At 41.3% G+C, this 22,773-nt stretch overlaps 2 protein-coding genes across 2 annotated transcripts in view; one reads left to right on the top strand and one right to left on the bottom strand.

The window, feature by feature from the left end:
* Positions 1 to 15,975, bottom strand: part of TEX11 (testis expressed 11) — a 35,242-nt gene extending 19,267 nt beyond the window's left edge. The window contains exons 1-13 of the mRNA XM_065643361.1: positions 15,895 to 15,975; positions 15,605 to 15,813; positions 13,427 to 13,511; positions 12,198 to 12,277; positions 11,658 to 11,738; positions 11,456 to 11,575; positions 9,929 to 10,009; positions 7,361 to 7,446; positions 5,833 to 5,890; positions 4,904 to 4,999; positions 3,257 to 3,338; positions 1,410 to 1,488; positions 464 to 615 (exon numbers count right to left, since the gene is read on the bottom strand). Of these exons, the coding sequence (XP_065499433.1) occupies positions 464 to 615; positions 1,410 to 1,488; positions 3,257 to 3,338; positions 4,904 to 4,999; positions 5,833 to 5,890; positions 7,361 to 7,446; positions 9,929 to 10,009; positions 11,456 to 11,575; positions 11,658 to 11,738; positions 12,198 to 12,277; positions 13,427 to 13,511; positions 15,605 to 15,813; positions 15,895 to 15,925 (1,240 nt within the window). The 5' untranslated portion in view covers positions 15,926 to 15,975. The remainder of the gene's footprint in view (positions 1 to 463; positions 616 to 1,409; positions 1,489 to 3,256; positions 3,339 to 4,903; positions 5,000 to 5,832; positions 5,891 to 7,360; positions 7,447 to 9,928; positions 10,010 to 11,455; positions 11,576 to 11,657; positions 11,739 to 12,197; positions 12,278 to 13,426; positions 13,512 to 15,604; positions 15,814 to 15,894) is intronic.
* Positions 15,976 to 16,131: 156 nt separating this feature from the next.
* On the top strand, positions 16,132 to 19,407 carry LOC135993494 (nuclear cap-binding protein subunit 2). The gene is made up of 4 exons (XM_065643410.1): positions 16,132 to 16,314; positions 16,485 to 16,666; positions 17,845 to 17,983; positions 18,644 to 19,407. Exons 1-4 carry the CDS (start codon positions 16,228 to 16,230, stop codon positions 18,740 to 18,742), a joined length of 507 nt encoding a protein of 168 aa, XP_065499482.1. The 5' UTR covers positions 16,132 to 16,227; the 3' UTR covers positions 18,743 to 19,407.
* The last annotated feature ends 3,366 nt before the right edge of the window (positions 19,408 to 22,773 follow it).

Raw genomic sequence — 22,773 nt, 5'->3', positions numbered from 1 at the left:
ATGCTATGTAAAATATGGTCTCATTTCCAGCAGATCTGGCAGTCAAAAAATACTACAGTGCTACAGGTGCAACAGACCTGAAAAAGAAACTGTTATTCAGCTGGTCACACAAGGACATGCAACCTGTTTTAATACCAACAAACGAAACCACATTAGGCCGGCTGGACAAAGGATTAAAATTACACAGAACTTCTGATAAATCTTTCTAATCCCACATGTATCAGTCACACAAAGTCTACACTAAGAAGGAAGAATTGTTCTAGCAAGTGAATTTACCCCTGAACTTTATCATGATTGTCACTCATTATGGAAGTCGAGAGTTGCCATGCAAAAGAAACATAAGGGAATACAGACACAAATAGAAAGAAAGATGAGAATAAGCAAAAAAGTAAAAACCAGAATTCAATACTTTAGCCAACTAAATGCAGCTTTGAGTAAACAGCAGCAAAAGATGGATACAGACCTATAATAACTTCTTCAACCTTCTGCTTAGCAAGCAGCTCCCTCTTATTCTGCAACAGGAACTCGATGTGGAGCAGGGTAATTTTTCCAAGGTCAGGCGAAGATTCAAATCGTTCAGGAACAGATTTCAGAAAATCAAAACCAATTGATTCCCTGTTCATACAGATGCATTTTTAAGAGGCTGCACAAGAAGAGCTGTTAATTTTCCATTCTGAAGAATTACATATTCACACCATACAGCGTGTTTCTCATTAATACTACTGGTGCACAATCACACTGACAAGAGTGAGCCAAGGTATTAATTTACAGCAGTTCATCTATTCAGTAGTAACTTCCTATTAGTACATGCTTGTTCTACAGTATTCACAAGAGAGTTTGCTCCTCGCAATGAAAGAGTAAAAATTTACTGCAAGATAGAAGCATATACATAGGTAATCACGACGGAGCATTCGACAGCGCGAAATTCCATGCTTCAATTTGTTTTGCAGTAACTTGTTCATCCTCATACTGTTTTTCACAAGAATTAATTAAGAATTATTAAGAATTAAGGACTCCAAACTTTCATTCTGAGGGTTGGTTAGTTAACATGGAAGAAACATTTCCATCAGATAATCCCAAACTCATATATATATATATATATATATATATATAATTCCAGATATATTATTCCGTATATATACTAAAACTACATAGGGAGAATCTTACAATTCCAAAGTGAGGCTACGGCATTTCAAACTCCCACTCAAGATAATTTCACACCCTGTTCTGCTGCTGCCATAATCTGTATTACCTTGCTATAGAAATACAGGCTCCCTCTCAAATCTGTTTATCTACCTCTGTGAGTTTTTAAAACAAAGCGCCATTGTATAATAGGTGTTCTTTGCTTATAAAAGAACATGTACAAAGCCCACATATCGTGTTCACCCCACTTAATGATGCTTTCATACCTTCCATGTTCCAGCAGCAGTTTGGCAATATTCAGACAAAAGTCTAAAGACATGTCATGGTGCAGGAATTCTGCAACAGCTAGACAGAACACAAAGCAGTTGAGATTATTTAATCAGTTTAGACACTTAACTGCTCAATTTACCATTTACCTCTTACAGCTTCTCTGGAAAAAAAAGAAAAAGGAAAAAAAAAACACTACACACAAACCAAAGGAAAAAAAAGCCCAAAATAACTGTTCTAAAACCAAAGGAAGAATAAAGCGTGTCTGCTATGCTTTGACTTTCCTTTTGCTGTACAATTAATGTAGTACTATGCAAAGGCAACAGACTCTTAGCCCTGGAATTCTCGCCCTCTGTGTCTTTAAACATGAACAGCACAAGCATTATCAGCACAAACTTTTGCCTCAAGCTGCTTTCCATCGAATTGTCTCATCTTTATCCAGCAGGAACCACTTAAGCCTGAGGTCAGTGCTCAGGCTGTGTGGTGGTATCACATTGCAATGGGAACTACTTAAGCCTAATGCCTTCAGCATCAGCTGTTGAATTGACTGGTGCTGATAAGTAGGTATCCGTTTTAGACCACTTGGATAATGTTTAAAAATTGCCAGACTGTCCTGGATGGTTAATAACAAGATTTATACATTTGTAGTCTGAATGAGATAAGGAACAACATAAGGATGTGACAGTTGTTAAAGGAAGCACTTCTAAGGCACCTGTGTAATTCAAGATTTTAGCCATATCCCAAAAACTTAGCAGGAACCTTCACTCTAAAGGAAGAGAAGTTGCAGTGCATGGACAGAAAGAACACTCTTTTCTGCCAGCCATAAAAGAAAAGACAGATATCCACTCATTTATAAACCTGCATGAAACACTGACTGGGGTCTTAGTGCCACTAAATATAAGCAGAGTGTGGTTTGATGGGCAACACTATGGCATCTCAATCCCAACTGCACAACAGAAGCCAACTACTGCAATGGTAAGTTTTGAATAACTGTCCACTTGAACACTGGCTGAAATTGCCCAGGAGCAATCTGAAGTGGAGTTTCCATTCCTGCTAGTCTGGCAGCATTCAAACCATTCAGCTCTCTGCAAGAAATTCCTCATGCTGCATTTGTTTCCTAGAGCATTCATTAGGCGTCTGATGCTTTCCAGCCACTAAGAGTACAGAGTCTCTCTTCCTTAAGATTTCATTATTTATGGAAATTAGTTTCTACTGATACATTACCCTTTTTATATCAATGTCTCCCCAAAAATTTTCTTCTCTTCTCATGCCAATAGAAAAATCAGTTCTCTTCAAATCACAAGTTTGAGGAATAAGGAGAAAAGACTTCATATGACCTAGATAGCCTAAATAAACTCTGGTAACACACGTTTATAACAACGCACTGATCAGCACTTGATGTCTCTTGGCCAAAATCTGCAAAATCGCACACTGAGAACAGCAATGTTTCACAAGCCTTTCTTCTGTGCTGACTGCGTAGGAGACAATTCACCTTCACCCTTTTTTAGTAACCTTAGGCATATGTCTAAAATAAACCACACCTCTACATTGCTGTATTTTCACTGTCTTTATTCTAACAGGCTTCGGTCTTCCTACTTCCATCGAGTCTATTTAAATTTGCAACAAAAATAAATTCAAACTTACATTAGCACCTGGATAACTCCTCTGTGAGCACTGACTGCTATGTCTCACACTGCAAAACCAGAATGATATTTAGCTAATGAAGATTCCTCTAAAACGCACAAGAAAGGGATTTAACTTTTTTTTCTTTCCTATCTACAACTCAGGACTTCTTACACATGGAGTAGTATGACCTTACTGTGAAACCTATACAGATCTGTGATACCTGAGTTGATATCTTCATCTGATGCGCCACTTTTAAGAAGAATTTTAACTTTCAAAAAAAACCCTGCTGGATGTATTTTCTCCTGCACAAAGAAAAACAACACATTACTTGGACAGCTGTTTGTAGAATACAGATCCCATGAGAGCCCAGCACATTCATAACACAGACAAATATCAGGAAGTTACATACACTCCACTACATTCTTCAGTTCCATTTTAATGACTGAAGCAACAGGTAAGTAAATGGTAATATTATATTTTCTTCTTAAATGCAATGTGCATCTTTATTATTTATTCTTATACTGCCAAAAGACCAGGAGGACAAAGAAAGCAAGAGATACATGTTTCTCATTTTGCTGTGGCCCATTTCCAACACTTTTAAATAGAAGCTGAACAATACTGAATGATAGAAACATTTCCTGCTTTTCTGTCTGTGAATTGGCTGGATTACTCCAGAATTAATATGAGTAGAATTTAAAGTAGCTTATAATAAAACAAAACTTAGGAGAGAACAACAATGGGAGCAAATGGAAATAATTAAGACAGCTCTCACTAAAACACTGCACATTTCAGACTCTAAAATAAAAATTTTCTAGTTTTCTATACCCTCATACAATACTAAAACATTCCATGTCAATTCCATCTCAAAAAGTTGTGTGAAAGTAAATATAAGAAAAACTGCAAAGGCCTTAGATACTGTAGTAGCATGCTATTTGAATTACTAAATTACAATGCCTTTTATCCTGATCTCATAAGCATGCGCATCATAATCTATCTGAAAGTTTTAACAGCATGTAGAAAACTGAATTTGAGCTTTTATTTATTTAAAACAGGATTTATACTTAAAACTTGTTTCATATGAAACTGATAATGGAAATCTAAAGATGGTCAACCAAAGACAAATATGAACTTTTCAAATTTAAGTTACTCTAACTAACCTGCAAAAATAGAAGCACAAAATTAATTCAAGTCTTTATATGGGAAATGGAATTTGTACAACAGCAAGAGACCTCACTGCGGTGACTGCTTAGAGATATATGAACTTTCCTCAGGGTAGCTGGTATGTTTATACAGCTCATTTTTCAGGTTCCAGAAGAAATACAGTCATTTTAGTAAAGTGCAATAGCTAATTTAACTGTTTAAAATAAGACTTATGCAGCATAGCTACACAGCTTTCAAAACTGAACTCTGTTTGGCACTTGCTCAAGTATTTGTACAGATAATGAGATGGGGACCCAAAACGTAGAGTGGACATATCCATTATAACCCAAAGCAAGACAAAAGGTCTGGTGCCTAAAAAGCCAGCTGCTCTAAATCTCAGGTAGACCACTGTAGTTTATTCTGTTTGTACAGTTTTTATTAATATGTGCCAGAGAAATTTTAGTCATATCATTATCAAAGGACCTCATTATTAATAGATATGAGGCAGCAAGCCAGCTCTACATCTACATGCAAAAAAGTATCTCTCTATAAAAAAGCTGTCAACACCAAAGCATACTTCTAAGTATGAAAAACCAAAGCAAAGCAAACACACCTCCATGTGATGTCAAGGATAACACAGAAATTATTAACGTGGTGCATATTATTATGTTAATAAATGCTTGAGTTTTGACCCTTGCACACCATAAATACAGTAACACACTACTACCTGATTTGCCAAGCTTATCGCTTTCAATGCCTTGTCAAGATACAGATTGCAATCCCACTCAAAATAGGCTGTAGCCAACAATCGCAGCACTTTAGCCTGGAAAGAAAAACAAACTGGAAGTTTAAATGCCATCTGAAGAGCAGGAAAAAATAGCCACAAATGAACATACATATGAATACAAGAGACTTAAAATTTAAGGTCATGAATAATAAAAGTTCTTTGAGTCAAAAGAATGCCTGCCTGCTATCAGTATAAATTATTGCTCAGTTCTGAAGCATATCGAGTCTTCAGCACTGCAGTTCACACAGGACATGAATCAACTAGAGTTCAGAGAACAGAAGGGTAGCAAGGAAAATCAGGGATCTGGAAAAAAAACAGAATGAAAGCAGAAACTGAAGGAACCCAAAGTATAAACTTCACTGAGAGAGAAGAAAAAAAGAAAACAAAACACTACAACAACAAAACAAAATACACAACACAAAGAATACATAATGGCCTTCAAATATATAGATAACTTATATAAGGAGAAAGAGATTAAAATCTTCTCCATATCCACTGTGGGTAGTAAAATGAGGCTTATGAATGAGACAGAGGAACATTTATCAGAAATGACACAGATGTGAAGGATGATGCCTTGAAAGAAGAGGGGGAATGGAAGAAGAGCTGGTCTTTCAGGGTCCACTTCAGCCTTACGTTCTACAATTTAATTTTTTGAAATAGTAGATTTAAATGTGATTTAAGGGCACCCATTAGTGACTGAACTCTCAGACTGATGCTTACAGTAACTTTGCCAAACTTCATAGCAGACAGTACTGAAGTGGTGGCCAAAGACTCACTGGTCAGGTTTGGCACAGCAGAGGCAGATGATACAGTGGAGCCAGGTTAACAAAACCCTCCTATTTATAAACAGCAATGTCTCTATTTCTTACCTGCATTTCTTTGCCAACAGAATATTTCATGTCCATCTTCCCAATGTCATAACTCTGGCTATCAATGGTAAGTGAAAGTTAGAATTAAATGGGATCACAGAGGTAAGTTCAGACAACCTTCTCACATGTGCAACGCTCCTACCCCTTCCCGCTTCTTAACCAGTTAAATCACACAAACTAATCTCAATACTCACTCTGACTAGAGAAAATTTTGCCTTCTTTCTAAATCCCCACATTAAAAATTGTACTCAATTACTGTCTTCAGCCTGCTGCACCACCTTCTATACCATCTCCTATTCACAAATTTCAGTAAGCTTTATCAGTCTTAACCACAAGGATTTTGAAGAAGCAAGTGTTCTCACTCTCACCTGACATATAATATAGTCATACACAGCAGTTATACATGACCTGGTCTCAAGATCACAGCAAACCAATAGCAGAGACAGAAACAAAACCTGGGAGTCATAATTTCCCATTCTTTTTCTAAAAGTTAAATGACAGCACAAAGGACCACCCAGTAGAAAGCACAGTGGTAATTCCACTAAACCAGATTTGATCACAAATGCTGTGAATGAAGAACTGTTAGAAAGAAAAACAATAACTGGGCATTTGTTTGCTAATCTAATACATTCTAAGTACAGGGAAATCTTAAACCACTAGGTGGAGCCACATCTCTTTCTCCAGATAATTATTTGCATTTTGCAAAGGCTTATTTCCTCTTCACATTTTGCCATGAGGACTCAATTTTTAATTTTCCACAAGAAAAAAATATAAAATATAAAATAATCTCCAAAGCACCAGCTGTAATTAATTCTAAGCATTTCTACAAATCCTCTTTGGCAACATATGTGACCATAACTGGTTTTAATGTCATATGTTGCCATTCGTTTTCTTCTGACTATTTAAAAGAAAAGAAGAAATAAAAACAAATTTTCTGAGCTGAGGCTGTGAGCTTGGCATGAGGATACTTTTCCCGATAACCAACATTTTTTCTTCCTTGCATATAAAAAAAAAATATTTGGATCCTTCCCAAACCATCTCTATTTCTTTTTCACCTTGATGCTTCTGTCTTTCATCAGTCAAGGACTTGCTCTCAATGAAGAGACTCCTTTATGAGAAATCCAAATACTGTTTAAAACACATCCACCTAAAACCAGCCAGAAGAATTCGTCTAGTCTTTTCCAAAGTTTTGAAATCCCTTCACTATCACTTATGAGTGACACAAGAACTGGAAAGAGCCTCTTCATAAGAATAATCTTTTTGGAAGAAGTGTTAGGGAGAGAATTGACAAGAACTATGGAAATACTTTCATTCCAATGGCATGAAAACCAATGTGGAGAGCAGATACAAATGTTAGGCAACAGAGTAAGACAGTCACAAAGTATCTGCTCAACTAATTCGGTTCAACTACAACCTTGTATTCTCACACTTTAATTAAACCTCTACTTTATCTTGCTCCCCCCTCTCCTTCAAACATATTTTTACATCTCAAAAGCAGGATTCTATTTTGTTTGCCTTCGCACGTTACCTGAGCCAGAAGGAACTCTGTTCATACTTCTTCCATTCATAGGTTTCCACTCCAAAATTGTAACAGAGGATTGACAGGTAACAGATCTGCAATAAAAGACTCCTGTTTCTATAACGTACATGTAGAAACATCATTAGACCTTTGGCACTCCAGTCTCTGGTTCTTTAAAATGCATTTTACTTTAAAGATACATCTACTGTTATCACTTCTGACCTTATACACGGAGGTATTGAACATGACTAAAATGGAATTGTAATTGTGTGGGAAAGTGAAGAATCATTAATCAGTCCAGGACGCACAAAACAGTGGGATCCTTGAAATACATGAGGTAGCATAGTTCCTCAGAAATCTCGGTGAAAGCATTAGAACTGTGTAAAACAACCAATAAAAAATTAAAACTTGAGAGGAAAAACTGGAATATTACAACTTCAATTTTTTAAATTATAAAAATGTTTTACACAGTTAAGTGAACAGGTCTCTACCTCTTCCATGGTAGTCTTCTTCCCAGCATATCTCTTTGGGGTTAAAAAAGGATCATCCACATTACAAGTCTTAAAAGAAAACTGGTTTTGAATGCTTAGTTATTCAGAGCACTATTGCTTTCTGCTTTATCAGCCAGCCCTGGCAATGTCTGTTCATAACAACTTGTCTTTCCTTTGAAATTATTTGCAGCTGTCATATGTCATCCAAAGAAGAGAACGAAAAGCCATTTTATATGCTAACAGGCTACCAATATTTACACCCATTTTGCATCTGCAGTAACTTTCTTTTCCAAGTATAAATGATGCTTCTTTCAAGTGACTACAGATTTCAAATCCTCAGGCAAGAAGTAGTGAGGTAGCACAGCATCTTGCTTCAAATTTATTGTTTTTCTCATTGCAATCCAGAGACAAAAGCAGATTCAGTATGCATGAACAACAACAAAAGATCACTCTCAGATGTGAAACCCTTACTTTTCATAAGTTTATTTATGAACTTTTTCTTTCCGAAACAGAATGGTTACTCTATTGAAGGTTTCACGCAAAGTGTTTAGCATAATGCTGTGCGCATACTGTGGCATACCCCAGTCATTTACTTGCATGCTTTGAAAAGAAGTATTTCAAAGGATAATTAAAATACTGTTTCAGTGAATTACTGTGTTCAAGCATAACACTAAATACCCTTATAAACCTGGCACCTCTCTGAACAACAAGCGTCTGGAGCAATTCCGGCATTTCGCTCTGTAGGGCAAGAGTTCCCAGTTACGGTTCATAGATCACTGATGATCCACAAGCCACAAATCCTCAGCTGATCTGTGGTACCACACATTACCATAACACAATCACCCCCTTGTGATGTTCTGCAAGTGCTCTCTGGTACAACAGGAGCCTGGGGAAGTTAAGGACCGACAGCTACCTAGCAGTACAAAAGTTTTGAAGTCACTCAGCAATCACTAACTCTTTCCTCATTGTTTAAATACTGCCATGAGAAGTACATTGCATCTTTCATAATCGGAAATCTTTTCCTTGTCTGCACTGGTGCTCCTGGTTTGTGAAGAGCATTCATCATGAGAAGTTTAATATTATTTAATGGAGGAGTTTAAGCCGAAAGTATGAAATTAATCTAAACCGAAATGAGGAATAGTAATGCAAAGATCCCAGTGAGCATTTTCAACAATTCACAGTGAGAAGCTCTGCTCTTATGTTTCAAATAAAAGCTAGACCCCTGCAACTTAGTCCCTCAGACGCACTGAACAAGGCCCGCAGATCACAAAAAACAAATTCAACCAAATTAAACTCCAAACATATTTCCAGTATTTCCCTTTCAGAATTCACAACTACCCCTTTTAATTTTATTACCTGTACCACAGAGACAGAAACAAAATTATTCCTAAATATTGGAAAAACATTAAAGCAAGCAAATGAAAATAAAAGTGGGAAAGTTTATTCTGATATAAACATATTCGATTTTTATCTTTGCAAACAAAGAGCTAGTCTGCATATGCTAGAGTTTGTTTTCTCTGGACATTGTTCTGTGACAAAAGAACTATAAAGAACACAGTTTAGTGCAATGGGAGGACTCCATTCATAGCTCTACAGCTTTATGAAGACAAAGATTAGTACTGAGGATAGTGATAGACTTGCATATCAAAAACTTAGTAACTCAGCTCTTCTCTTGTCTCATCTGTCTCTAGACAACAGTTCACATGGGTACAAGTGAAGAAGTAATACACAAAATCAAGATGTAAAATGCAGCTGGTTCTGTAGAAGAGTAGGTCACCCATTCCATTTAGAAATCTTTTTGCTTTGCTTGCTGATTTGTCTTCTCTCATTCATTAGTTTATCATTCTATTTTGAGAATAGAAAAACTTTGAAGAAACAAGAAAAAAATGAACTTCGAAGAAAAAAACCTGATGTTTTCATGCAAAATTTTTAATAAGAAAATCTCAAAGAAGCAACCAACTACAGGAGAGATACACAGCTCAGAGTACTTTTCCAAATGTTATTGGCATATGTGATTCTTTAACACATACAGAGGAAAGCAGATTTTCAAAGTTTGGAATGATAAAGAAAGGATGATTTCACTTACCTCTTTTGGCAATTTCATCAACATGTCTTTGCAGCGCTGCACGCACATCACTGCTTTCTGAAAATCCCCCTGAGCAACTGCCTAAGAAAGCAGTAGGGCATGCCAACAAACTGTGAGCAACTTGTCTTTAAAATTCATTAAAAGACTGATTCTCTAAAACAGGACTTGGGTTTTTCACGTTCAGTAAAGCTAGGTTTGGGATTAGCTATCTGTCCTTACAGTGCTACAATAATTCTGTATTTCTGTATATTGCCAGATGACAAAGATATCCAGAAAAACACTGCAGTGCTCAGGCAGTGTGAAAAGGCCAGATATATAGAAGTTCATTCAGATGTTAAGATGATACAACAGTTCAGCAAACCTTAAACCACCTCTCCGACAACGTAAAGTCTTCTTTTGTCTCCATGATCAAATTAAAAATTTTGGCCACTGCTTTGGCCTTTTTAGGGAAGCTCTTGAGAATGTTGAAGGTAGTACTTCCCTTGTAGATACTGAGGTCAGTGCTGTTATCAACAAATGCAGGTAACTATATTTTCTCGTATTTACACTCATATGCCAGTAATACTCTATAGCATTGATAAAGTACTCAGAAACTTCAGTCGAGCACAACAATGCCTCACCAAACTTAAAATTTCTAAGTCACCTACTCTGAATTATTGCAATTTGTGGTGTTGATCCCCTATAAAACCTTTAGCACTTTTTCAGACTTCTCTCATACTGCACTAGGCTTTTTTTTCCATAATTATCACCATGATTCTTATCTCATTGTATGATGCCAGAGGTTGAGACTTCAATGAAAATATCAAATGCCATAGAACTCACTGTTTCCAGACCTTGTAATTTTGTTCTGATTGTCTCACTGTTTAAAGCCTTTATATGTGGAAAGCAGCACATATAAGGTCATGGAAGAGAGGGTATTCATGTATAGAAAGATCTCTGATGATGTTCATGAGTTTGCAGTCATGAAAGTTGCAAGCTACAGAAGACTTTGCACCTTTGGCTTATAATATCTATTTGTTAGATACAAACCTTGGCTATCTGCAGCCATGGTGAACACTATTAATACCTTTGCATACTTCCAATCAGCCTAGCACAGTATGATGAGCGTTCCAATGTGACTAGTCTTGCTGTGCACATGTTACACAAATGCGGTTTGGAGGACCCAGGCTCTACACCAGTCCTATCCCCTTTCTCCAGTCAAGCACGGGACACCTTTGGAACTGACACATTCATGATTCAGAAAGGCAGCTGTTTGTTTTATAAACAGCCACACTATAGAGCAACAAATCTGAACTAGAAGATATAAACACCACAGCAGAAAAGACTGCAATAAATTAGGTAAATTAAAAATCATTAAATGATGGCAACACTGAATGCAAACACGAGATCTGCTATCTTACATCTAAGTGAAGGAAATGCATCCCTCAGCAAGTCTTCAGTGCCAAGCATTCATACATCTAATAACTGGGTCAGAGTTTCCCTCTATACCCCTACTGACTTATAAGAAAAACTGGAAAGAACACATACTGATTCAGCCTGATAAGCGAGAACTTTGAAGAGGTTCTTCTCCACATCGGCTTTGTGCACATTAATATCTGCTTCACCATCGCTCCCCTTAAGTAACTTTGCATACAGTTTTTCTATACTCTGGAAAACAAAGCATAGGCATCACTCATGGAACTTACAAATAGGTGTGTTTATAAGAAATTAAAACTGGATAAGAACTTACGCTCATGGCAGTCTCTAGAAATCCATCGGCGATACCAGCTTTTCCAATATCTATCCATCCTTTCCCAGTTTTCATAGACATCTGAAGGAGAATATAAGTGCTTTGTGAAAATACAGTCACTTTCAAGAAAGGTAATGTTAGATCTCATCTCCTTGATGCACATATCTAACATAGAAAGGGGTATTTCAGCTCTTCAATTTCTGACAAGCGCCTCTCACATCTGATTGAAGTCCTTAACACTCAGATGCAGCATAAGACATACGGTGTCCTACTAGACAATATAAGATACTGAAATAAATATGCTGCTCATGTAACATTTTACCATATGACAAAGACATGATGATAACTGCACTGTCCAGAAAAGTCCTAACTGCGCTGCCTCAGCAAGAGATCCCCGTGACAATACAGGCTCCCTTCAACGTGCATATTCACCAGAACTTCAGGGGTATTTTGCTCCCTTTCCAAAGCAACCATGATAGGGTTTGAAGGTTTCCCTTGGTGATCAACTGTACTTCATTGCTCACACACCGCTGGCCTTACCAAAATCTGTCTTCGAATAGTTCCCTCTGGAGGATCACTGCCTTCACAGAGGCACACCAGTCTGCAAGCAACAAACCGTACTGCAAGAAAACAGCGCAGACATTCTTAAGTTCCTCCCTCCTTTTTTTTTTTTTTTTTAAATTTTTCCAAAGTCAGGCCCTGCCGTATCCGAAAGACTGCTTGTCATTTTAAATTACAAGAGAGAAAAATTCAGAAGCTTCAGGAGTTGAAGCAGTCTGAATTTTAGCCGAACTGCTTAAAATGGCTTTTTAGGCAGTTAGGAAAAAAAAAGAAAATTTTCATCAAAATACCTATTAAACACTTTAGAGAGAGTTTAAGTTAAATACATAGTATTCAAAGACTTAATTACCTTGCAGGTGCTAACAGTTAACATGTCTTGAGAGCCTCAAAATAGCCTTCAGCACAATAAGGAAATAAAGTTTCATAATCTTTACAGTTTCAAAGTAAAAAGCAAAAATATTTTCAGGCCTTCCTTATACACCAGGGGTGGAAAAGACACCACTTAATGTATTTAAAATAGCCTCTCCCTGGCCCTTCAGCTGTGATACAAGATCTGAGAACATTACACTCTACAATTACTACTTATTTTGTGTACACTTACCCTTTTCCCTTTACCCGATATAATTTATATTATACAGGTTATACGTAATTTTGACTATAATCCCTCAAGAAAAAGATGTAGGCCAGATACTGCAATCCTGCAGAACCACATAAAGAACAGGTTGAGGAAAGAGACCAAAATCTTACTTTGCTTTTCCCGAGCCCTGCTCCTGGCTCCAAGCAAACCCACCAGCTGTGTACCTGGCTAAAGCACGGAAGTTAAAAGGGGATCCAGAGGTTTTCTCTATGTGAACATGGATGAGATAGTTTCATTAAAGAAAAAATCTCACTTGATATAAATTATGTGACCAACAGTCTAAAACATACATCTATTTTATTTCCATACATTTTTAGATTAAAACCATAGCCTTAGAAGACAAATCACAGTTTCCTTTGGTCACATCACCTCTTTACTGATGCTCTGGCACAGAAAGGGGAAGGGATAAGAATACCTACGCCAATTCTGTGTCACAACAAGATCAGTTACACTAGGATGCTCCTTCCAGAACTGTTTATACAAGCCCAGCTGTATATTTTCATCTGCCTACACCCTATCTGCAAAGATCCGAACAAATCTACAGCTCTATGTATATAGAACACATACGTACATTTAGCTCTTTGCTCATCATTGACAACAGAACCCGTGTGCTTGGTCACAGTCCAGTTCCACAGGTTTATTGCACCCTCTTCAACCTGAGTAGGAGAATTCCATCAGATTTAATTTTGTCCTGGATTTGAGTAACATTGAAATTCACTACTGGAAATCATCTTTTATGTGTATCACAGTAATGACCTGTCCACATGTTTGTGCAACTTCCTTTTACATTGCAGTCAAAGGTGTAAGTTTTCCATGAAACAGTCCCATGATCCCCAGGGAGATCAGGGATTGTGACCTGAAAACAGGCATGCTGAATGGACCACGTAGCATTTCTTCAGCTAAAAGTAGGGATCATTCTTTTCTACAGATCCATGATTTCAGAATTATAAGCAGCTGGCAGGAAGCACATACTCTTTTCATATGTATATTTTGTAAGATATATTCAGTGTTATAAAAGACTACTTTACATCTTCTAAAAACATGAGAGCATTTCTAAGATGAAGCAAGGTAAGAAAGAACATGACTGTGTAAATCCAAGGCTGGCAAGACCTGAAACTAAAAAGAACTAATTAATCCTATGACCAATAGCACATATATGTCACATCATCCATCAGTGCCTCCACCTCCAATTTGAAATTATGTGTAACAGCCAATTCTGTAAGTAAAGTGATGAACTTCGGAAACATTCCCATATGTTCCTAACCAAGTCCCACTAATCTGCCATATTACTGAAATGTCCTAACCCATGTTTCTATCAAGTCCTTTTCCAATCTTAGCAACACACAACCTCACTCTATCCGTCCAGGATGAAGTTTTCTCACAAACATTCATAGATACCAAATTCGTGCAATAGTACATCACTATGTCCAAAACACAACTGATTCGCTGGCAGCTTTCAGAATATATTATGTACATGTTAAACAAATGTCGCAAAATTTGAAGGGATTAGAAAAAAAATATAAGAACTGCATGAGGTTTTAACATATTTACAGTAAGGCTTCACCTCTTCTTCCTATCAAAATGAAAACTAAGTAGTTTAATTAAACACCTACATCGATAAACTTCTGATATTAGCAAAAAAAGAATGAAGGCTACTGACTATATACTCATGTTAAAAAGGCCTACATAAAGACAATAAGCTCCTCAAAGGGTGGCACTTTCCATCACTTCACAGCCTAGTTTCCATAGCAGATCTGGCCTAAAAATGCACTCTTGCCTAACTAGGAGACATTTAAAGACCCCTTTTATTGAAAAGATCAGATTACAAATTAATATCTCCTTTCTTTAAAAATAATTTAGCTCAACTGATTCAAGAACAAAGATGCCAGTTTTATGCTCACATATTTCAATAAAGACTGCATTAAGCATACTTTCTGGTGTGACACTTGCTAACCAATCTTGGTCTTTGTCACAAGTTTAGGACTTTCAAAATCAGTCTTCTTTAGATGACAATTGCTAGGAGTTGTATCTCTCTTCAAAATATAATTTCAGATTAAAAGGTTGAACAATATCTCAGTTGGTCTTGTTTTTATTCCCAATTCATGTATTACTCATCAGACTTCTTTTTGAAAAAGGCTTTTTAAAGTAGACGTTTACTACTTTGTAAGTACTCCTCTAGAGGAAATACAGGGAAGGAAAAAAAAAATAAAAACATTACTAACAACAACCTAACCCACTTTCATAATGTATGAAAATAGGTACTTCCCACTCCAATACTATGTTCTGGGTTTACCAGGCAGTTAAAACACTTGCTTGTTTCTTCTTCCTCAAGCATCTGCTGTCGTTGTCGGAACCCATGCACAGGACAAGAAGGACCTCTCCTCTACCCAGTACCAAACTCTCAATGCATCGGTACTCTACACTTACATTTTACTTGAAATTACAATTAAATACTACCAGAAAATTGACAAAATAAAAACCTTAACATCACTAAGACACCAGTAACTTTTCCCATTCTGATGCATACTTTTTGGATCAATATTTTGCTTTGACTTCTTAAACGTAGTGTCTTCCACTTTATTTTGGACTTTCGCTCGACTGGGTTAAAAGATGAAAAACTAATAAACTGTTGTCCTTAGATCCCAACAGTGCTGAAGTTACACACTAGGCCTGAGAGGAGGGGCTGGATGAGGCCAGGGGCTGGATGAGGCCAGGGGCTGGCAGAGCTGCGGGAGCCACGGCCACCAACCTTGGCGAGTGCTGCCGCGGGGGTTGTAACACACGAAGCCCCCGTTTCCTCAGGCGGCTCAGAGAGGGGCCCCGGGCCGGGAGGCCGGAGCTCAACCTCAGCCGCCCCCCCGCCCTCCTCAGAGATGTTGCCCGCCGCCTGGAAGAGCTGCTCGGTGAGGGCGGCGATGCGGGACGGGGCCTCTTCCCTCAGCAGCTCCCGCACCAGCCCTGCAAGACAGGACGAGAGGGGGCGTGAGACACAACCCGGGCTCCCAGGGGAGGCAGCCCTGGCCCCGCAGCGGACGGCACCTTCCACCGCCACCAGACGCGCTCCCGCCATGGCGGGGCCGCCCCTCAGCGCCGCTCTGAGGTGACCCAGGGCCGGGCCCGGCGCCGCTGCGCATGCGCGCCGCCGCGGAGCATGCCGGGCCCGGCGCCACGGCCGGACCCAACCCAACGCTGGCGGTGGTTCCGCACGCCGATTGGGTGTCCGGCGCTACCGCCCCGCCTCCCCGCCTCGAGTGACAGGCGCCGGGGCCAGTCGGATGGCGCGGCGGACCGGCTCCCCCGCTCGCCGTCCGGTGGGCGCCGCGGCCGTTCTGGAAGGATCCCGGGAACGGGGCCCGGCCGGGCGCAGGCGAGATGTCGGGGCTGCTCCACACGACGCTGAGCGGGCTCAACAGCGACTCCTACTGCGAGATCAGCCAGTACCGCGACCAGCACTTCCGGGTGCGCCCGGGCCTGAGGCGCGGGGGTGTGGGCGGCGGGGCCCGGGCAGGGCGGGGGTGGAGCGGCCTCTGACAGGGCGGGCGGGGCCCGCAGCAAGGCCGGGCGAGCGGGAGGTGCCCGCCGCGGCGGCAGGAGTGCTAACCCCGCTGCCCGCTCCTCTCTGCCCTTAGGGTAGCAAGCAGCTGCAGGAGAAATCCCTGAAGATTTCCTCTACGCTGTACGTTGGCAACTTGTCCTTCTACACCACCGAGGAACAGATCCAGGAGCTCTTCTCCAAGTGCGGGGATGTCAAGAGGATCGTCATGGGGCTGGACAAGATCAAGAAAACCCCCTGTGGCTTCTGCTTTGTCGAGTATCCTTTCTGGTTCCCTGCTACTGCCAGCCCGTGTGCGGTTGCCACCTTTAGTTCCTCACTGCACGGCAAGCCCAGCTGTACTGCTGTGGAAAACCTGACAAGGAGCGATAGTCACAGAATCATTTTGGTTGGAAGAGACCCTCAAGATCACAGAGTCCAACCATAACCTAACTCTGGCACTAAACCACGTCCCTAAGAACCTCGTCTAAACGCCTTTTAAACCCCTCCGGGGATGGTGACTCCAGCACTTCCCTGGGCAGCCTGTTCCAATGCTTGACAACCCTTTCCATGAATAAATTTTTTTCCTAATATCCAATCTGAACCTTCCCTGTTGCAATGTGAGGCCATTTCCTCTTGTCCTATCACTTGCTACTTGGGAGAGGAGACTAACACCCTCCTTTCAGGTAGCTGTAGAGAGCAATAAGGTCTCCTCTCAGCCTATTTTTCTCCAGGCTGAACAGCCCCAACTCCTTCAGCTGCTCCTTATAAGATTGTCAAGTGCTGTCTACCAGGTGCTTCCCTTCCAACCTTGCTGCTTCCCCACCACCATCTTAATTGAGAGACACACTGTACAGTGGTGCTGTAGGTGAAAAGTGTTACTGCTGCTGTGCTTGCTGGAGAAGGCAGAAAGTTCCTTTAATTTGTTAATTTCTTTAATGATTTTAGGGCCAAAATAAGAACTGTTACAATCGTCAGTCTGACCTCTTGCCTGGCCAGAGCACGTGTTCACTTTCTCACCTTAACTTTACATCTGAATGAAGCAGCAGAATAAGCATTGGCGGTATTCCCAAGCACAGGGTACACACTTGTACAAGTTGTACTATGAGCTGTCTTCACAAAGCTCTCCTGTGAGGCCTGCGCCTCTTGTTCAAACTGAGTCAAGTTTCACATAAAAAAGGCACATGATAGATTTCTGGCCCTTAGCAGGGTATTAACATGTTTGTTTACTGCTGAAATAAGTGATCCAAAGCGACTTCTTGTCTGCGCAGGTACTAACATTAAAGTTCAGAATCCTGTCTGGGAACTATTTTTAGCTTGGGTTTATATAAGCACAGTTTTTGATCCTATAGATAAAGCAGGAAGAGTAGAAAAGGCTGGGAGGCAGAGTTTTTCTACTTCTCAGATGCAATAGTTCTCCTTATAACACGCTTAGTTCTCCTTATAGTATGCTTCAGGTACTACACAAGAGCAGATGCTGAACACGCAATGCGATTTATCAATGGCACACGGCTAGATGACCGCATCATTCGAACTGACTGGGATGCAGGGTTTAAGGAGGGGCGACAATATGGAAGAGGAAAGACTGGAGGACAGGTAAAGGCAATACCGGTTCATACCTTGAATTTCATCCCCCTAAGATTGTGTTCTGCTTTGCTGCTTTTGTCCCATGCAGAGCAATGTGTAGACTGTAAAGAGCTGATAATGAACTTCAGCCACCCCCAGGTTGTTTCGGTAACTGATGCCTGGTGTTAAAAGCTAGAAACAGAACTGAAGGCCATTTCTGTCAGGGATTCCAGACTTCCACAATGCACAGAATCTTCCCTAATCCAAGCTAGTATTCCTAACATGACGCAGAATTTGAATGGAGGGGGCCAGTGTAGCTGCTAGGCCAATCTCATAATGCAGCCATTTGCCCCAGCACGAAGGTGTGAGGTTCCTTTGCAGGTTTCCAGGGTAGAGGGGAGAAAATATTCTGGAGGCCATGCCTGGCAATTCAGAAGGCCGGACTGCAAAGCTGAATGGAAGTGTTTTGGGGTCTTCTTTGCCTCCTGTGTAAAAAGACCTCAGCCATCACATATATCCTCATTTGTAATTTTCACCACCTTTTTTGTGGCTTATTTGAACAGATTTTAAAGGAGTCAAAGTGTTTCTAACCTGAACTTCAGTTCCCCACCAACTGAGCAAGGAGGGGGTGATGATTCTGAAGTCTAGGCAGTGCAGAGTACTAATATCTGTGTTACTGCTGTGCCCCAGGTGCGAGATGAGTACCGGACAGACTACGATGTGGGAAGAGGTGGCTTTGGCAAGATCATTCAGATGCAGAAGGCAAATCATCAGCCTGCGATCTATTAATTTCCTCATGGGTCCTAGCTTGTAGAGGCCTCTGTCCTTCCAGAGCTAGCCCTGTTCTCGCATTTAGGATCGGGATAGGGAGTGAGATCCAAGTTCCAGCAAAAAGGTGATCCTCCTTAGACTGTGGATATACATGTATTCATTCCCTTTCCTTCTGGGCTAGAGAGGATGTTCTGCACTGATACAGGGCAACAAGGGAAAGAAAAATGGACAGCTCTGCAGGATTCTGGATAAGAAGAAATGCAGCGTTTCACACAAACCTTGTGCTATGCCATACTCTTCATGTTGCAGCTAAGCAGGTGACTTTCTCCAAGCTGCAACCACAGCCATGGTTGCTCTCAAACAGAACTTCTTAAAAGCTTACCGCCATTGGAGCCCTCCAGGTGTCTGCGCATCTTGTGAGGATGCACAAGACATTCAGGTTTCTAATTTACAACCTCATCTGCTTACAAAGCAGTATTGCTCTTTGGATGAGAGAAGTGGAACAAGGCCTTGTCATCCACTTGGAGGTGCTTATTTCCGCATTTAACCCTTGGGTTGGTCAGGGCCTGCAGAGCATTTCTCTTTATGATGCCCCCAGTTCTGCCTGGCTTTTCAGATCCTCACTGTTTGGTGTGATTTGTTAAAAGTTTATTTTAATTTTTTAAATAAACAGTTGTATTGGATCTGGCTGAGTTGGAGTTATTATCCCCCTAGCAGCCCTCATAGCGCCGTGCTGTGTGTTGATAGCTGGAAGGTGTTGATAACACACCAGAGATTTGGCTTCTGCTGAGCAGTATCTCAAATAAAGGCTGTCTCCAACATTCCCCCCTCATTAGTAGGCTGGGGGTGGGCAAGATCTTGGGAGGGGGCAGATCCAGGACAGCTGACCCCAGCTGACCAAAGGGATATTCCATACCATATATCTGCTCAGCAATAAAAGCTAAGAGAAAGGAGGGGGGATGGGGATGGCATTTGTTATTACAACATTTGTCTTCTAGAGCAACCGCTGTGCCTACTAAAGCCCTACTTCCCAGGAAGTGGCTGCACATCTGCTGACAGGAAATAATAAATAAATTTTTTGGTTTCGTTTACTTCTGCACATGGCCTTGCTTTTGCTGTATTAAACTGCCTTTATCTTGACCCATGATTTCCATCTTATTTTCTCTCCCACTCCTGCTGAGGAGGAGAGTGACAAGAGCAGCCTGGGGGGCACCTGTCAGCCAGCCAAGGTCAACCCACTACAGTCCCTTTTGGCACCCAAGGTGGGACACGAGCCAAGGGCAATGTTGTATTAAGCATGCTATGGCTATACTAGTTACTAAGTAGCAAGCTTCTGTGCTGGTCATGTGGTTTATTGGCTGTACTGCATATCTGTATTTTGCCGAGCTTGGGAACATGTTAGTACAAGCAGTGGCTGTGTGCTTTGTGCTGGCGTTCATGGCCTCTGCTGAGCGAGCTGTCTGGCAGAGAGGATGAGGGAATACGTCTCCTCCTTCCTACCTGGGATTGATGTGGGTGGTTATATTATGCAGGTTCCCAAGGTCTTTGTTCACCCTTACATGAGCCGTTTAATACTACTAATTAACACTTTGGGCATATTACAGGGTTTGTGGAATCTGGTGTCATCTGGTGTAAGAGAAGACAACTTTTGGGTGAGGTGATACAGAAATGTGCCCTGAGGAGGCTGGTCCATGAGGGGCAGGGTGTGAGTTCTTCTCCATCTTATTTCCTGCCCGCAGTGCTGCTGAGGAGGGGAGTGATAGAGCAGCTTGGTGGGCACCTGGTGTCCAGCCAGGGTCAACCTACTACAACAGCGAGTCCTGTACCTGTTGCAGTTTGCGCATCAAAACCACTTGCTCTATCACACAAACTGGGGGGCAACATCTCCTGTTGTGTGTTAAAGCTGCTGTCACTTGCAAACAAAGATGGACACTAAAAAGGGGTGCAAATTTCGCTGTTTTTCTTTCAGCTTCCACCTTGGTGCTGCCTTTTCTTCCTCTTCGGTTTTGCAATAGCTGATGGCTGATGGCTGATGTCAGAAGGAAGTTGCTTATAAAGTGAACGGCTGCTCTGAATACGACAAGCCTTATGTTTCACATTGGTAGGTTCTAGGAGAACTTTCTCTATTCTGTCACCTCTTCCACAATCAGAGGAGTGTATAAAGCAAAGCAAAGGCCCACTCCGCATTTCGGAGAGGAGGGAACCAGGAACTCCTCTGTGTTTATGACAGGCTTTCTTCCCATTTTAAGAAGAGCATGGCTGACACTCTCTAACCTGTTCTTAAACAAGAGAGCAGAGGAGTTGAAAATCCTTTCTGATCTGTCCCAAAGAACCTCTCAGCTATGGCAGGTGATTCCATTGAACAAGTTAAATTCTGTCTGTAAATTTTGTTTCTATTATGTAAATAATAGCAGCTGGTCCCTGCCCAATAATGTGTAATCGTGATTTTTCATGCATTATCTCATCCAAGATAATAGAAACTGTTTCACACCCATCTGCAGACCAGACATACAATTTAAATTAGTTTAACACTCACATTACCCTGAAGTCTTGACAACTGGGGGGAGGAGGGTTGTTATATTTCGTTTGTTGAAATGTCTCCTACCTGTTTGTTTTTCAAGTCAGGTCGCTGTGCCTGTATAACTGTCACAGGTCTTAAAGGAACTGTGTGTTTAGTCTTCAGCAGGTTTGAGCAATGACAGCTTTGAGAAGCCTGTGAAGTGGCTGCCCCTGACATGCAGTGAAAAGGAGCAGGACATTTGACTTAAGAGCAAAAAATACAAGCAGGCATCTGTCCAGCCTGGCAAAGCAGCATCAGCATGAGGTCCCTCATGGAGAGTATGAATTACAGAGGGAATAATTGCCTGGGCATGGGAAAACTTAGGGAAGACAGGGAGAGATATCAGCCATGAAACTCTAGGATTAGCAAAGGAATCTCTTGTGTATGAGGTAGGGAAACATAAGGCAAGCTTTCCATTTGTTCCTGGAAGAGCCTGGTGTGGCCAATTGGACACACCAGTCCTATGTGTGTAACAGAACATGCAGAGATCTGTTCAGCCAGGTGCCTGGGCTGTTTTATGACTGCAGAAGGCATCAGTCCCTATTTTTGCAAGATACTGTGATTTCAGCTCTACACAGATCTCCCTGTCGCATTCACTTCAGTCTGAAGGAAGAGTGTCTCCTTCAGCGAGTCCCAAACCAGGGCTAGCAATCTATGCACCTTTCCTCTTTCAACATAACCTTTGCAAAGAGATTTGTGCAGACTTTTTTACAAATACATGTATTTGCCTAAAAGAACCCATCTCAAATACTACAGCTGCAGCAGATGTCAGGATCCCTTCCTCCTACAGCAATCCCAGACAGAACCAAAGAGAGATGAGAAAGTTTACAAGTCAGTAGGTGCTCCCAGCCCGTGGCCCGTGCTGCCATGTGTAGGTACCCACATGGCACTATGCTGCATCAGTCAGAAGAGATGTCCTTGCCAAGAGCGTTCCCAAGCACAGTGGCTGCCAGGGTCCTGGAGCAGCCTCTCCTGCCCTGGCCAGGCTCCTGGCCATGGCACGCTCTGTGCCCACAAGACTCAGGCTCCCCGGCTGCCTTTCAGACACCTTTCATCAGCACACAAAGGTCCTATATTAAGAGAGAAAGCGCTTTGTCCTCTCGTTGCTGGGGCAGCACCAAGCTGGTCAGCACAGCCAATGGAATGAGAGACCTGATGAGACCCAAGAGAAACCAGGTACAGCTTAGCAGCAAACATGTGGCTGTCTCTCCAGGTTGTGAGCTGTTAACGTGCTGGAAGCAGAGGCCGTGTTCCCTGACCGACAGGCAAGCTCTTTTCTGCAAAGACCCCTGATGCTGAGTTCATTCCAACACCAAACAAAGGAGCTTAAACCACCCTTCAGGCTTCCTAGGGCACCAGGACTTGGATTCCAGTGAGTTTCTGCTGGATTCCTTGTGATCTGTGGAGACAGAGAACAGAATAAAGTGGAGCAGTTTTGCCAGGAAATGTTGCTCCTTCTCAGGCTTCTCGGCCACACTCTCACTCAGGA

The sequence above is a fragment of the Caloenas nicobarica genome, chromosome 12, assembly GCF_036013445.1.
Source record: "Caloenas nicobarica isolate bCalNic1 chromosome 12, bCalNic1.hap1, whole genome shotgun sequence".
Lineage (NCBI taxonomy): Eukaryota > Metazoa > Chordata > Aves > Columbiformes > Columbidae > Caloenas > Caloenas nicobarica.
Note: the sequence above shows the minus strand (reverse complement) of the source record. Positions and strands in the feature narration are given on the sequence as shown.

Coding starts and splice junctions, on each gene's coding strand:
- LOC135993494 (XM_065643410.1), top strand. CDS start 16,228: ATGTCGGGGCTGCTCCACACGACGCTGAGCGGGCTCAACAGCGACTCC. Junction 16,315..16,484: donor ACCGCGACCAGCACTTCCGG/GTGCGCCCGGGC, acceptor CTCTGCCCTTAG/GGTAGCAAGCAGCTGCAGGA. Junction 17,984..18,643: donor GAGGAAAGACTGGAGGACAG/GTAAAGGCAATA, acceptor GCTGTGCCCCAG/GTGCGAGATGAGTACCGGAC.